We start from the raw sequence: 17,289 nt of genomic DNA, 5'->3' as shown, positions 1-17,289 counted from the left end.
TAACCCTGCCAAAAATCTCACAATCAGTAGTAAGAGGATGTGTTCGGCTGAAATAATTGAGCTGGTCCAAGTTGTTAAGGCTCAGAGGGGATAAGATCTGCTATGCTGGGATTGGATCCATGCTGGGATAAGATGCAGAATTCCAAAAATGCCCATCTACATGCCAAGATTCTGTGTTAGACCCATTTGGTTACACTGAACCGCCTTATCTCTTTGCATATTATTTGGATACTGCTAACAAAACACATACATAAATATATTAAAGGCAAAACATGTTTCAGTGACATTTATCTGAAAACTCTAATGTGACTGCAGAGGAAGGAGTTTTGAACTGTTATGGAAGTGGCAAACACTAAAACTAACAACCTACAGATTCCTCAAAACCCCCCAAAACAGGCTTAATGTTCTCGACGGCTTTTATGTTCTGTATCCATCAGTTATTGTGACACACTATGTGAGACAAATCATCAATCGTGTAACATCCAGTGAGATGCAACTGTCTGCCTGAATTCCACAATATTACTGCAGAGACAAAGAAGCCACGACATCTCATACAAGACACTCATTAATGGACTTTAACGCCTGCCGCCCTGCTTATTCCCCAATCACATTATGACATGTTAATGTACTCAGAGGATGAAAGCAAATCAACGAGCAACGGCATGGCGTTTGTTTGGGGCTGCACGAAGGAAATATGAAGGATACTGCAGGCGTATAATGACCCCTAGTGGAAGAACTCCGCACGCACATCTGCGTGCGCACTGTCACAACCACACCCCTACAAAACAAACAAAAAAAAGGTAAAAGCATGAAAAATACAAAATATGTTTCTAGGAATCTAAAGGTTGTTCATATATTTGCTCTCTGACCACTCAAAAAAAATAAAAATAAAAAATACCTGTTGCAATTTTAGGATTAAGTATAAGAACAATGACGGGTGCAGTGCTGTAACTCTCCGACAGATGGCAAAGTCTGCCCAGTTCATACCGTGACACGGGCGTTATCCCTAAACTAGGCCTCTCCAACTCATTGTCTTCTTCAAACCCATCATGGAGTGAGCACTAAATTAAAACCCATAGCATAAAATAACAGAAATAAGCCATTTAATTTAGATTGTTCCAGCCACATTTGAGCCACTTATTTAGTGAGTCTACCTCAACATCTCTACGATACTGCGTGATAAAATACGTCTGTACAGCCACTGTCAGGCTTTAGGGCATTGTTCAGTAGCAGTGTAGACCTGTTTGGCAGGCAGCACACTCCCTGTAGCTGGATTTGGTCTAAATCTGCCGGTGACTGTTCCAACTGTGCCCTTAACTGCTTTCTGGTGACTTGAATGATGAGCTCTGGAGCAGACAAAGAGAGTGTATGTGCACGAGAGAGAGAGAGAGGGCGAGAGATCCCATCATCCTTCCTGGTGGGAGGTTTGAGATGAGCTGCGCAGACCCGTCCGCTACCGACGCATCTTCCTGGCCTGCCCCCCTCTCTCGCTCTCTCTCCCTCCCTCCCGCTCGCTCCCTCTCTCAGTCTCTCTCTTTCCTCCTTTTCTGTCTGCCACTAGCCTACCTGAAGGGAAGTGTACAAAGCCGATAAGAAAATCTGGCGTGCCGGCGGGGCCCTGTGTGCGCTATGCTGCGGTAAAAGGGCCGCTATTTGCGGTGTTCACAGGGGATGTAGAGAAGAACAGAGGCGCCGCTCTCCCTCACGGACCGCGCCGTGTCTGCTTTTGCTCTGCCCAGCCCGCCGCATCGCTGAGCGGCCTATGAAGCACACAAGATGTCGACCAGAACGCCATTGCCCACAGTGAACGAGCGTGACACCGAGAACGTAAGTGCAGCTGTCCGGAGACACCTGAGCGATACCGGGCGTGGGGACGGAGTGGTAACGACCCAGGGATGTGGTTATTTTGCGCACTGGCCGGTGCAGGTTAATGGCAGCTCTTCGTGAGGCTACAGTGTTGCAGAGTGACTCGACCAATGAGCACAGCAGCTTTTTTCACCCCCCCTTTCTGATGGGAATGAAAGCATGGAGCGTAGAAATAGCTTAGAATAAAAGTGCGGCCCGGCTGTGACTGCCTCGCTCTCTCTACACAACAAGGCTAGCCTGAACAACGCACTGCGTCAGTATTATGCCGCTTTTAATGGCACAAGTGAGGCTTGAATGTTAACACTGAGAATGAGGTGTCTGTGTGGCCTGTGAGAAAATGGTGTTGCTCCACTCGTGCAGCTGGGGGGGTATTTTCTAGTCCACGACGTCAATATATAGGGAGGGTGTGTGTGTGAGAGAGGGGGGATGTTGCCCTACTTTTCAATTGCAAGGCTCGGTAGCATCGCAATGTTACATCCATAACCTATCGGGCCCTGCTGTAGGAGCACGCTCGGTGCTGCTGAGGAGGAGGCAGCGTGTTGTTGTTCAGCGAACCAACACGCAGACAACAGGGCGAAGAACGACTTGAATTAATCACAGGAGATTTCTCATGCGCCGTGTGGAGGAATGTTTATGAACGACCACCCACTCCCAATTATGGCGCGCACATCCACTATAATGTAGCTCTTCAGAGATCAGAACAGATGAGGGCTGCTCCTCCTGTGTGTGTGTCTGTGTGTGAGTGTGCTGACAGGCTGTGACATATCTGGGTTCGTCTGATTTTTTTTTCTTTCCTGGAAACAGAAGCCTCCTTTAAGGCTGCAGGCAGTCTTTTTTTTAATGGTTGACCTATTCATAGACTTACAGAGAAGGCTTTTATTTTGCTTCTATATTTCTGAGCACGTGTTTGCCCGGGTTGTCATGTTGCGGTGGTTAAAATTCAAGTGAGAAAATGCATTTCCTCTTCAGCAAAGTTGCATAACTTAACAAACCCTATTGTTAACTTTTACATGAAGATATCGGTCCTCTCTCGCTCTCATTGTCCGATACATTACTGAACAATGATCTGCCAGTGTTCAGTAATGCATCAGCTTATAGGAGTGCTAATGTAACTGTCTGTCTAATGCTGCACTCTCAGACACAGACACAGACTTCTGGGTGGCTATTAAAGCACTGCCTCAGCATCACTGGCAGTAGCCAGCCAGCCCAGGCTCCCTCTGTTCGACTCCAGCACGCAGCCCCAGGGCCCACTTGCAGCTGAACTGCATTGCATAACAGCTTATTACTCAGAAAGACAAGTGGCTTTAAGTGCAGCAAAACAGAAGTAGCTCTCTTCTGGCTTTCTTCTTCATCTTCTTTTATTAATGTGTGTGTATGTGCACAGGTGTGTTATGCCTCATGTTTGCCCCCCTGAAGACATCCTCTCAGTGTCTGGGATCAATGGATGGACAAATGAAACAAATTTTGTGCATTAATCAATCACAAGAGCCCAGAGTCGTTTGCCTGTCCAAATATTCCACTGCTGATTTAGAGAACCTAAGCCAAGTGTGTGTGTGTGTGTGTGTGTGTGTACACAGTTGTGTGGCTGAAGGTCAAACTGGCCTCATTACAGGTGCGATCTAAAATTGACTTGAAAGGCACTAGTGTGGCATTTACCCACTGCAAAAACAACACATGCACATTACTCTGATCTAAAAGAGGCATTACAAACAAAACCATCTGACTTTGTCGGGATTTAATATAAATTTATGCTGTGAAATGTACACATGCATCATAGCACTCCCTCAGTGAGGCTAGCTGAGGTGTTGCGCACACAGCAGGGTGTAGCGTTTCCCCAGTGAAATGGGAGCAGGGGAGCCCGGGTAACCAGACCAAGGCTTTATTCTCTGGCTGGGTGTGGTGCTCAGGAGCAGAGGATCATGGGATCTCTGACCTGGACTGACATTAGCAGCTGTTGTAGAGGAGAGGACCAGAGGAGACTGCATATAGCCTGTGCCAGCATAGTACTTATAGCAAGCTGTTCCTAATTCACCTTGCTGTATCACAGAGACGCTTGTTATTGGTTTTGACTGTGGAACCAGCAACATTGTTATCACAAAATGTGCCTGTGTGTTACACTTTTTTTTGCAGGTTTTGTCAAAGACACACAGTCTGAAGTTCAGTTTCTTCTGATATTGACTCTTACACTGTGAATGATAGGGTCATTAGGTTAAGGCGTTAAAGCACCGAGATTTTGATTCTCCCCCAAATACTTCTGTATAGATCCTCATTGTGAAACCAACTCTGGAATTGGGGCAAAGTTACTGGTTTAATCTCTTTCAAAGTTCAGCTTCAACAGTACTGCATTGCTTCTGTATGTTTTGCCTGTGTAGCAAAATGATCAGTTTGGAAATGTGCCACAAAACTACTTAAATAATATTGGTGTCTGTGTAAATCAAAGGATGTTGCTGATCTCCACTTTTTTTCCCTGCAGCACTCTTCGGTGGACGGCTTTGTTGAACCCCAAGCCCCCCCAACAAAGTCCGCGAGTCGTCACAGCCTGCCACGATGCCGCAACTCTTTCACCTCCACAGAGGAGCACCCTCACATTGGCAATTACCGCCTCCTCAAGACCATTGGGAAGGGGAATTTTGCCAAAGTGAAGCTGGCACGACATGTCCTGACTGGACGAGAGGTGCGACAAGTTTTTAATCTTTGCTTTATAACGTTTATACTGTGTGTTTTTATTTGTGTTATATAATATAGTGATGCACTGATCCAATATTTATATGGGATATTGATCAGCAGCAGTGCATTATTTGCTAAAAGGACAGCTAACAGCAAAGGGTCAGCAGTTTAAGGTATTTTAAATCTGCTACACCAACAACTTCTCTGTTTTAAGTAGTTTGTGACTTAAACGCAAGCTGTGCTCACTAAGTTGACTGAAAAGCTCAGTCGGTGATTCTTTCTCTGCGAGACTCTGTGCAGTAGGTTTTTAGTTCATGAGTTGTCATCGACTCAGATTTTTGTTATCATGACCTCCACCTGCCTTTTTTCTTTTATGTTGTGGTGCATGAACGGTAAAGGTGAGAACGGAAAAAGGACAAACTACCACAACAATAAATCACACCAATACGCTAAGCTCCCATGCTAAGCTGGAATAAAATGAGTAATAATATTATTAGTTATTTAACACAAATTGCTACTGCTGGGTCATTTGAGCTGCAGTCTAATCAGGGACACCCAGACTTCCCTCTCTCAGTCCACCTCCTCCAGCTGTTCTGGGGGGACACCAAGGTGTTCCCAAGTCAGCCAAAATGTGTAATCTCTCCAGCATGTCCTGACTCTGCACCAGGGAATCCTCCCAGTAGGATATGCCCATCCTGGTCAGAAGCTTGAAGCTCTTCAACCCGCTGCTTTTTTCTTAGAGCAATTGTACTTTGAGTTCCTTCCAAATGACTGAGCTCCTCACCCTGTCTCTAAGGTGAGCCCAGCCACCCTTCATGGAGGAGACTTCTATTCAGTCTCATTTGTTCCATCACCACCCAGAGCTCGTTCCCACAGGTGAAGGCAGGAACGTAGATCAACGGCTCCACTTTCACATTCAGCTCTCTCTTCACCATGACACACCAGTATAGCGTGCACATCCAAGTGGGCACAGTACCAACACCTGTTAATCTCCCGCACTGCTCACCCTTATTATTGAACAAGTCCCCCCCAAGATACTTAAAATCCTCCACTTTTGGCCAGCAACTCATTCCCAATCTAGAGTGGGCACCCTTTTCTGACTGTGACTCATGGTCTTACACTTGAACTATAACTTGGAACCCAGGGCAAGCTGGAGGTTGTTGTATGACGAACCCAACCTATCTGCAAAATGCAGAAACATCATCTAGAAGCCACCAAAATCGACCCCCTCTAACACTTTTAAAGTTTGTGCATAAAAAATGTTGAACAAAATCAAAAAATTAGGATTAAGGAGTCAGCGTTAGCTCCTGGCACAAACTGTTTGTGCTGATATTAATGTCACAGGGGGTTTGAAGCTCTGCAGTCACCGAGTCAGCAAATCTTTGGTAACTTTTACACACCATGTGCATCAGCACTCGGCAACCACGCTCTGTAACTTTAAATGAGCGGTTCCTCAACCCCTTGCAATAGTACCACTCTGAGTCAAATGTTGAATATCTTGGAGGTAAGAAGGTTCATGAACCGACTTGTTCCAACAGTGGTATCCTATTACAATATTACGATCAAATTCAGTGAGCTCTTTGGAACAACCCATTCTTTCATAAATGCTTGTAAAGGCACCTGCGGCGATGGGAAAACACCTGAATTCAAAGATTAAGAAACTCTGTACTTTTGTCCATATAGCGTGTTCATTTATTTGTTACCTTTTGCATTTCAAAGTATTGAAACAATCTATAAGTAGAGCCTGCTGCAACAATTAAGACTGCAGTTTGCTGTTCTTTCATTGTTGGTTAATTTAAGTTCAGATCCCTATTTAGGAGTGTTCTTGTTTTATTCGACCTATTTAAAACATGAATATATTTAATTCACCCTCACAGGAAACCAACAAAGCCATACTGTACTCAATACTCTGAGTGACCTTTTCATTTATAGTTTCAGTTCTGGTAACAATGCAAGAAGGCTCACTTAAAAGAAAAATATTTCAGCTTCACGGCTGAATTACTTGCATCTTTTTCAAGTTATGCCTCGCCGCATAGAAACCACAATGTGACAAAATGATGGTATCGCTATTTATTTATCAACTCAAATATATTATACATGAATTAGTTGATAAGGCATTGATCTACTTGCAGTCAGACCCAGTTTTTGACCGTGTTCTGGCTGTCAGATGAACAAATTATCTCCTGTCATGACAATGTTGTACTTGACCATGTTAGCTTTCCCAGTGAGGACAACCTCTCGCTCCCTTTCACCCACTCACAGTCATACACTGCTGCCTTGTCAGAGTGATAGATGCCCTGCTTTGATGTGTTGTAATTAAAGCTCCTGTTTCTCTAAGGAGAAAACGATGACCTGCGATCTGCTCGCTGTCTTTCACTCAGTAGGACCCGCAGGGCTCACTGACAGCCCCGATCCACCTCAGAGGTCCTTCTCTTGTCTGTCTTAGCCACTTGCATCTTTTAATCCTCTGAGTTTTAAAAAGCATCAGGTCATATCGGTATTGAGTGCCCAGGGAATAAACCGGTAACAGTTTGATCTGTTCTGTGTCCTTTAATGCAAGTGTAAAACAGACACATTGAGTGTGCTACCCGCTGTTTGCCGAGAATGTCAGGCGCCGCTTTGTGTGCCTGAGAGCCTTTGCTGGCTCATCAGAATGCAAAGACATGGATCAGAGTAAGGGAGAAAACAGGTGGAAAGAACATGACCCATTAAAACGAATGTTATCGTAGCAGGAACCTAGAAAGACGCTTACTGACATAGATTTCCCAGATGTGATAAACAGAGGTTTAACTGTGTAGAAAAACAACAAAAGGTCCTGTGAACCAAAAAGGAGGTTGCGCAGACTCACTTCCACGTGACAGAGTGTCCTCTGTCTGCCCAAACGAACACGCACGTCAATTCACATGCATGCTGAGCTATACTAATGGTAACATTTGCCTCTACCATTCGCCCCTATGAACTTACTCAGCGGACAACATTATTTGTAAACTTAACTGAAATTAAGACGTGGTCATATAATGTGATAATTTTGTAGACTTTTCTATATCAGGGGTATTTAATTAAAATTTAAAGAGGTCCAGTTAAAACTCCCTCAAACAAACATTACAGTCCAGTACGTTTTATTTTTAAGTAGCTTAAAAACGTTCGACATTATTTCAACAATGTTTATTATTCTTTTTTTTTTTTTTTTTTTAATGAACTGGCGTGCAGTCTAATAATATAATAATGACAGAATGTCATTTTCTCGTTTCAAGTAAAATAACTTTTGAATTCAAATGTCTTCAAATAAAGTGCTCAATTTAAAATGTTAAAAGGTGTAGTTTGACTTTCTTCTTTGCTTCGTTTTCTTTAACCACATTTTACGTGTAAACCCATCTCAGCTTTAACCCTCCGTTTCTTTCTGTGTGCTTTCTGTGTGCTTTCTGTGTGCATACATTGACTATCACAAAGGAAAAGGCCGCACAGATGAAAAATAACTTTACTGTACGAGAGAGTAAAATAGAAACTGTCCATCAAAATCCACAGTCCACCTATTGGTGACCTGGGATCGATATAATTTATTATTAGTGTAGTTTTATCATACATATAGTGGCAATATTGGGGGAAACCAATCAGATATAGATTGTACATAAAATATACTTGCAGCCAGTGTTGAACCCTGTCTTTTATTGTCCAAGTTTGAAGCCTTGGGTTTGTCGCTTTCTCTGTTGCAGTCTTTGAAAACTGGATGAGAGAGCAGAACTCGTTAGCGAATGTTAGCATTAGCTAGCTTGGTTAACTCATTCTGATAATTGTATTGCACACTCACAAGGCAGACATGCCTATTTCACAGTAAACAGGACAGTAAGTTACAAAATGACCAACATTTTCTGCAATAAAGAAGATTTGAAACTATCTGTTGAGGCTATAAACTGCTTGACTGAGGCAAAAACTTAAGTGAGAAGCAGAATTGTTTTCTCAGACTCTTGTATACCATAGATGACTTTTTCTACCACGAAGAGTCACCATTTGGCCATTAGGACTGCTTCACAGACCTGGAGGCTACATCCATCAAGTTTACATATGAGCATTAATGTCATGGTAATTTAATGCTTTTAAGGCATTAGGTTTAGAGTAAATAGTCACTTTCCATTAATTCTGAATTATGTTTACAAATAGTTTTAATGTAAATAACAAATCAATCAAATTATCTGTTGATCTGTTTATCTTTTTCAGTCTATGTTGCAGCTTTCTTGCTGACACATGGAAGGAATTTGACCCTTGTTCTTAGAAGCTCTCAGTATCCTCTTAGTCTCCGCAGAGAGCAAATTTACTTGGAGAGCTAAATATAGAAACGAGGAAAACAAAGCACTGCAAATATGAACATACTCATTAGCACTTATATGGCGAGTATGGTATAAACTGTACTTCTTGTTTTAGAGTGCATAGAAGTGTGTAGAAGCAAATATGCATACAACATTCAGAGCATTTATTTGCATAGATGTGACATGAAAAAAAACTTTTGTTGTCGTACATTTCATACATCAAACGCACCCACCAGCCCTGCTCCCTGTATTACAGTCATGCCTTTCTTTTCATCGCATATGACCTTATACAATGCTAAAATACTTCCCTTTAGCACACAGATATCATGATTCTGTGGTTTTGATAAAAGAGCCTAAAGGGAAATCAGAGTGTAGAGGAAACGCGTAAAGCACTCGAGCGCACGAGCGATGCAAAGTTTCCCCTTTGTGTCCTCGCTGTCTAAATATTCACACACGATCACAAGTCCTGCATACTGTGAAGAGCATATGGCCCCTGTGTTACGACTGGGCTGAATAATTAACACTGATGCACAGTGCCCTTCTGTCACTGTGAAACTGAATTATTTACCCTCAAATCCATTAGCGTGAACACGCACGCACCCACATGCACACAGAGGCCTTGTGTATAATTTCTGTGCCGTCCACTCATTCATCAAATCTCTGTCTGCTAACAAAAATGAAAATATTTGCCCGGCATCGTGTCGAGGAAATTAAATGAATCTCACTGACTCATGCAAAGGGAATAGTGGAAGTTGATGCAGCAGAGTGACACATGAGGACCGTTCCAACACCTGTAGGCGTACTGTACATCAACAGACACGCAAATACGTGCCTAAACCTGAGCTTCGTCCGTGACAGGAGGAAGCAGAGAGGAAGGGAGTCTGTCTGTGCACCTGCCCACCTAAGAAGGGCTACAAATAGACACCACCTGCATACTGTGTTTTTCTACAAATAGTAGGCCTTTCTGCAGTCTTTCACTTTGCTCCATCCTCTCCCTGTTAGACTGTTTCTTGGTGTTATTATCAAGTTTGGCTTCTGGGGTTGTATCAAATTAAATTACAAACAATTTGTACCATAGGTCTTAGGGAAAGTGGTTTTAGATGAATAACCTGCATTCTCATCACCATGACTCAGCATCTGCTTGCTGGTTTCCCCCTTACCAGGCTTACCAAGAGACTGCATCCACTGAAGCATGCTTATTAAGCTCTTGTAAGGCCAGAGGCACAGTAATGCTTTAGAAAAAATTTATGTTTTTGTGATATTATTCATCTTTAATGTTATCAGTGTGTCTTCTACAGAGGTTACAATCTTTGTGCTAGAATGTAATTCAGCAGATGAACATAGATGATGACAAAATCTCTTCAAGATCCGCTCCTATAATACTTCTAATGTTAGACATGGTTATGACTGGAGATCATGGTTAAGGCACAGCTCCCTGGGGGTAGAGTGGGGGGAGTGGGGGGAGTGGGGGGGGGGGGGGGGCACACATCCTACAATAATGTTGTATAAATCACTTTAGATTTGGGATGAGTCGTGCAACTCCTATACCCAACAAAATTTTAAAACCTAGGGCTTTGTCACTGTGTGATACATTCACTATATTTCCAGAAGTTATTCACTTCCATAGCCACAGGTGTATAAAATCACCTGTCTCATGTTTGCAGACTGCTTCTGCAAACATTTGTGAAAGAATGAATTGCTCTCAGGAGCTCAGTAAATTCCAGCATGGTACCGTGATACGATGCCACCTGTGCAAGAAGTCCAGCCATGAGATGTCCTTGCTATTAAAGATAAAGTAGTTTAAGAACTGCACATGGAGATTTTTGTATGACGAGTTTCAATGGTCAAGCAGCTGCAGCCAAACTTTCCATCAGAATGCAACGTTTTGGTGTGGTGTAAAGCACGCCATCACTGGACTCTAGAGCATTGGAAACCTTTTCTCTTGAGTGACAAATCATGCTTGTTCATATGAAAATCAAATGGACGAGTTTGTGTTTGGGGGTTCGGAGGAGAATGGTACTGTTCTGACTGCGTTGTGCCAAGTGTAAAGTTTTGGTGGAGATGGAATTATGATGTGGGGTTGTTTCTCGTCCAACATCAGTGTTTGACCTCACAAATGCACTTTTGGAAGAAAGGTCAAATATTCCCAGAAACACTCCTAAACCTTGTGGAAAATCTTCCCAGAAGAGTTGAAGTTGTTGTTGCTGCTAAGGGTGGGCTGACATCACATTAAACCCTATAAGAATGGCAGACAAGCAAATACGTTTATGCATCCTTAAATTCTCCTGTATCGTTACTTAGTGTAAATCCAAGATGCAGATTTTTTTGGTTAAGTCCAAACTGCAGCCATGGACAGCATTCACAGTTATAGCTGGACTCATGCTCTGTCCCCATACGTGTGATATGCTAACTTTGTGCAATGTAATAAAAAGTATGTACATTTACATGCGCCATTTGGTGCAATAAAGTTGGGCAAACAACATAGCGTTCTGTAACCTACTGGTTTATTCGATCAGGAAAGTGGAACTTTGACAGACTATTAAGTTAATTTTTAACTGCACAGATGTTAGTTTGGTATTTTTCTGTTTGCTTTATTAATGCATTTTGTTAATATATTATCTTAGCACCAAGGCCAACAGCAGCTTCTCCTTTCCAATTCTGAATTGAGACAGCAGCATCCATTCAGTACAAAGAACAGTGCAAAAAGAAGGAACAAACGCATGTTTAAGAGCTTTGATACTGTCAGTTGGTTGAAGAGTCTCAAGAGGCATATGGAGGCTGTAAAACTCGTGAAGGATTTCAAATATCAAGTCAGCAAACAGCTACTAGTTTGATCCTTAGACCCCTTTGCTCTCTGTAGTTAGGCTAAGAAAAGATTTTATGGTAATTACCTGTGGTTAGGCTATAAAAACTGTCATTCTTATTTATTTACGCATATAAAAAAAGCTTAGCATAGCACTTTTTTCACACATGCAGCTGTGAACTTTTCTAGACTTGTGTGTGAGCAATCAGCTCAGACATTAAATGGCGTTTAACCTGAGAGTTTAGTAGTACAGGATGACTTTATGTGTGCTACATGGGGGGTAAGGGGTGGGGGGGAACATATCAGTATATGAAAAAACTGAAACTTCTCAAGATAATATAGTGGCTTGCTTTTGACTCTGCAGTATGGCACAGATAGTCAGTGAAAGCTGCTGAGCTCTCAAAGTGAGGAGACTCCGTCCGTTTCCTCAAGCACTTTGGGGTGATTATTGAGATGGATGCAAATGACTGCTGACATGATTGCCAATTGAGAGTATTTACCCAAACCTTTCTTGCTCCCTGCTTTAAGTTGCCTTTCTCAGTGTGTAAAGGCTCTTGATTCACAGTATAGTCATAGTCAAGAGGGAATATGTATTTCTGCTTTGATCTCTGCAAATCAATGCTTCACGTCTTAACGAATTACTGAATAGAGAAGCTTTTAGGTGTGTTCAGGCTGAATGCATGATTCAGCTGTGACATGTTTTGACAAAGCCACCTCACCGCACAATAGTGAAATAATAAGAATTCATTTCAATGCGAGTTTTAACTGCACAAATACAAAACTGGAATTAGCTTTGACATCTTGGTTATCTTTTTTCCTCTCCCCCTTCCCTCCCTTTCTTTTACTTCCCCTGTCTTCCTGTCTTTTCTCTCTCTAGGTGGCGGTGAAGATAATAGACAAAACCCAGCTGAATCCAACCAGCCTACAGAAGGTGAGTTTGTTTTATGACCACATGGTAACATTGATGTCTTGGTTACAGTGGTCGTGGGCTTTTCCGATAGTCTTTCCCGAGTTCTTCCCACTCTGTTCTTTGCTCTTTGAACTCAGGATGTGCTATTTTACATAATGTAATCAGATGTACTCAGGAGAGACCACAGGGCTTGTTTAATCTCCAGCCACAACCTCCTTCACTCCTGACTCTGTTGTTTGTGGTTACGGGCAGCTAAAAATACACTTGCTGGCCGGTTTGTCACTTACCCTTGTCTAGCAGTCATAACCAATTAGAAAAAAGGCTGTGGGACTGTTTCCTGATTACTGACTCCCATTAAACACACGTGGTTATCTTTGTGCTCTTTGTCCATATATTGCATTATTAGCTCTCAAACCAGGCTAATCCAGGTTAATCTTCAAATAGGTCTTTGAATATATGTGAAAAGGTAAGGAGTGCTCAAAAGCTCCTCACTTTCCCTAAATGTCGTCACTCCAGTGGTTTTAAACTTAAGCCAGTCCTCACAAAGATAGCTATCCAAATAAATGCACAGACCGGTACACATACAGTCATCATCGCAGATTAGAACATGTGGAAGGAAAGCAAGAGCTGCCAACATCACCTACTGCGAGTCTAAAAATAAATCAGGTGTGCAGCTGACTGACAGGAATTCTTTTCATGATCATGACATTATCGTAGCGCGGCTCACCAGCGCTGCTGCTCTTTTACTTTCCGGTTTTTGTAAACGATGAAAAAATTGCCTAGCAACTGACTGACTCATTTTGATAATGGACAATTATAACAACCACACCTACATAAATGACACTTGATGGTGTCTTTGTAGGCCACCAGGGTGGGAAAATGTTGCCCCCTACAAGCTTCTTAATGACAAAATAATTGCGGTTAGCTTCTAAATAGTGCTTCCACCTTGTGTTGGTCTGAATGGAGATGAGATGAGTGAACTCAGTGAGTCAGTGAAGGCTGGCCTAATCAAGCAGAGTGTAATCATAAAGGGCTATTGTGAGACCAAATCTGGTTCACTGCCGAAGTCCTTCTTTGGCATCTGTAAAACACGGTGGTTTTTCGCCTATCAGGGCATTTCTAACACGATTATATTCCTGCAATTGTCTTGGATCTTAATGGGATCCGACGGCAATTCTTTAGCCAATCAGTGTGTAGTTGCTGTGAGAGTTTCAAGCTCTCAGTTCCACGCTCATCTAATCTGACCGAGATAATTCTCGTTGTTTGAGCTCTTTTGTGTCGCAGCCTATTGTGTGGTTTCTAATCTGTGCACAAAGTGAGGGTAATGAACATTTTGTTTTGTGTGTATGTGGTGGATTAATATTCTGCGTAGAAACTGACTGGGACATTGCCAGATTGGGTCATGAGGAGTTTCATACCGGATGGGTTGGGTTGTCCGCTGTGTAGTGTTGAATGTAGCAGGACAGATGTATCACGTGACCGTGCAGCCCAGTTGATCAATTATTCAGTGGGCTTTCATATGTGAGCTGCAGCACTTATACAGCTTTTTTTAATATATGGGGGATAAGGTGTTTTTAATATTACATCATACAGTACATTGGCGTTTGCATTCACATTGGCAGATGATGTCAAATGTTCTGTATTTGTATCAACTGTAGAGTCGTGTTTTGTATCCTTATTTGGAGCATATACACAGTTATATATTTTCACGCCCTCTGCTCCATACTATAGATTCCCGTAATAGTATACAGATATGCCATCTGCAATGCAGAAGCTCGTCTTGTAATGCAGCAGCCGTCTCCTGGACTGAATCGATTGTCTCATTGACCCAGAGTGTCCTATGCTACCCTTGTAAAAGCTCCATCACGAATACATTAAAGGGAACATGCGCTTTTTATATACAGTTTTCTGCTTGGGCACTCTTCCGACCTTGGACTGATCAAATAATGCCTTGGAAAAACCAAAGAGAAGCAACATTGCAGTCATTTGCTCTGTTTCCTGGTTTTTGGAGGTTTGTATTGCTGCTGATTATCAATTGAAAGGCTGGAAAAATAATAACAAGTGGGCATCGAGAGTGCAAAAATGAGAAATCCCCACTGTGCTATAATATGTAGTGTGGATAATTTACATTTTATCAGAGCTTTTCATAGATCTAATTTTATTTTCAGCCATGGTTTTTGCTTTTAATGATGATGAAAACAAGATTATGGAGATTCTTTTTTTCTATGATGCATTTGTATTGTGTCGTCTAATAAATCTAGCATTTCCCTTTATGTTTCTGTTCTGTTCTCCATTAAAATCCCCCAAGTCACACCCTGGCAGGCTGACGCATGTTCAGTTAGGTTCACATTTGTTTGTTTATTTATTTTTCAGTCCAGTTATAATTAAAATTCAAGAAAACACAGTTAAGGTTTTTAAAAAAAGAACAAAAAAAGAAAACCTGTACAATATTTAAGATTAAAATAAAACAAAACAAACCATGATCTTACCAAGGTCAGTCATGATAATTTGATTTTTCATTCACTCTTAAAAAATGTTTCCTGGGTATACAAAATATTCATCCTGGTCACTTTGTTGGGTACATGTTACTAGCGCATGGCTGGACCCTCTTTTGTCTTCAGAACCATTAATTCTGCTGCTGGAAACATTCCTCAGAGATTTTAGTCTGTATTGACATGATAGCACACATCCAGGATCCATGAATCTCCTGTTCCACCACATCCCAAAGGTGCTCTATTGGATTGAGATCTGGTGACTGTGGAGACCTTTTGAGTACAGTGAGCTCACTGTCATGTTCAAGAAATCTGAGCTTTGTGACATGGTGCGTTATCCCACTGGAAACAACCATCAGACCATGGCTACACTGTGGTCATAAAGGGATTGACATTGTCAGCAACAATACTCAGCTATGCTGTGGTGTTTAAATGATGCTCATTTGGTATTAAAGACCCCAAAGTGTGCCAACGAAATATCCCCCACACCATTACACCACCACTGATATGTGGCATGCTTTTTTGTTCATGCTAAATTTGAACTCTAGGTTCTGAACACTGCAGCAGATATCGAGATTCATCAGACCAGGAAACATTTTTCCAATCTTCTAATGTCCGATTTTGGTGAGCCTGTATAAATTGTACCCTCAGGTTCCTGTTCTTAGCTGACAGGAGTGGAACCTGCTGTGGTCTTCTACTGCTGTAGCCAGTTCCTTCAAGGTCTGACATGTGCGTTCAGAGATGCTCTTCTGCACAACGTGGTTGTAACAAGTGATTATTTGAGTTACTGTTATATTCAGCTCAAGACAGAATGTCGCTTTTCGTCTGTCTTCTGGCCATTTAAAGTAATTTAAATCGCCTTTCTTCTTCATTCTTATACTGGGTTTTGAATGTCCTAAATGCTCAGAGTTGCTGCCATTTGATTTAATGATGTCATATTTGCATTAGCGAGCAATGGAATTTGTGTCTACCTAATAAAGTGAGTATATTAAAATAAGCGATTTTGTTGGAGGCACTCTTCAAATTAGAAGTCTAGACTGAATTTCACTGTAATGCCTGAGGCTGTTTGGGCTGCTCTATGACCCTTCACCAATGAGTAGATGCAAAATTTAAGCAGCTATACACAAATTCCCCCCTTTTGACATCGGTATCATAGTAGTTTTTGTATTTTTACTACACAGCTGTCTGGACAGCAAATTGATTATCGTGTGATGTAGATTTTCATGGTTAAAATGCTGGTCTGCATAGCTAAGTAAACTATATCCGGAGGCAACAGTAAATACGTGGATCGAGAAGGATTGTCCAGTGCATTTAAAAATAAATAAATAAATCTGATCTGGAGTTGATTAGACCTTTTGTACGCAGGGCAAACATGGAGAAAATTTGAGCCATTCATGCTGACTCTGTTTCAGTGTGGGTGACTGAGGTTTGAGATGCCTGATTGGGCCACATTATTCCTACACTCCCTGCCACTCTTTCATGTTAGCATGTCAAAATGCCACTAATATTTCTTTTTATGGTCTCACAGGAGCCCGGCTGTGGGCTCACCATCTGGCACTGTAGGCACAACCATCGCCCTGTCAGATCTTTTACTGCCACACGCATGCAGATACACACAAACCTGCATGACACACAGAGACATAAGCAGAAGATATTTGGTTTATGCAGAAGGCTCTAGCTGGCAGAATCTCTGGGGATTTTATTTGTCATTTTTGGCAACATTATGCACACATTTATGCATTAGTGTAGCTAGCATCCTCTCTGATTAGAATTAACTTTATTTCACATCAAACAGCACTTTAACACTTATTTTCTTAAGCATATCTGTGTGAGCCCACAGTGTCCCGATCACTTGATTTTAAAGAGGGGTTAGCAGAGGCCAAAATGAGTCATGAGGTTACACCGAACCTCCACTCTTTTTCTTTATGGCCCATTGGCCCTGATGTGACTTTGAGGTGGTTTCAGCCCCAACAGGAAATGAGGTCAGCTTAGCATCCAAAGCACCTCCTGAGATTCGCCACAGGAAATGCATCACATGTCATCTGTGGTCAGGGTTGTTGACGTTGTCATGGTTTTAGGCATTTTAGCCCTAAAATAGGCCTCTCCGCTAATCCCCTCCGAGCAAACGCTGCGCTCATCCCATCATCCCAGCGCTTTCTCTTTGTAATCTGTAAATAAGAGTTGTTTTCTTTTTCATCGCTTAAAAGACGCCAGTGAAATATGGAAGGTTGCATGATTGGCATGTGG

At 42.1% G+C, this 17,289-nt stretch overlaps 1 protein-coding gene across 4 annotated transcripts in view; it reads left to right on the top strand.

The window, feature by feature from the left end:
- The first annotated feature begins 1,434 nt into the window (after window positions 1-1,434).
- Window positions 1,435-17,289, top strand: part of mark1 (MAP/microtubule affinity-regulating kinase 1) — a 35,914-nt gene continuing 20,059 nt past the window's right edge. For 3 of the 4 annotated variants that reach the window (XM_087850221.1, XM_006783848.3, XM_087850220.1), the window contains exons 1-3: window positions 1,435-1,827; window positions 4,340-4,540; window positions 12,518-12,571. In XM_087850221.1, coding sequence (XP_087706347.1) covers window positions 1,777-1,827; window positions 4,340-4,540; window positions 12,518-12,571 — 306 coding nt within the window. In that variant the 5' untranslated portion in view covers window positions 1,435-1,776. The remainder of the gene's footprint in view (window positions 1,828-4,339; window positions 4,541-12,517; window positions 12,572-17,289) is intronic. The other variant, XM_006783849.3, reaches the window with a different exon arrangement.

This window comes from Neolamprologus brichardi, chromosome 13 (assembly GCF_056152115.1).
Source record: "Neolamprologus brichardi isolate AB-2024 chromosome 13, ASM5615211v1, whole genome shotgun sequence".
Lineage (NCBI taxonomy): Eukaryota > Metazoa > Chordata > Actinopteri > Cichliformes > Cichlidae > Neolamprologus > Neolamprologus brichardi.
The sequence above is the reverse complement of the archived record's forward strand: the minus strand, read 5'-3'. Positions and strand labels throughout refer to the sequence as shown.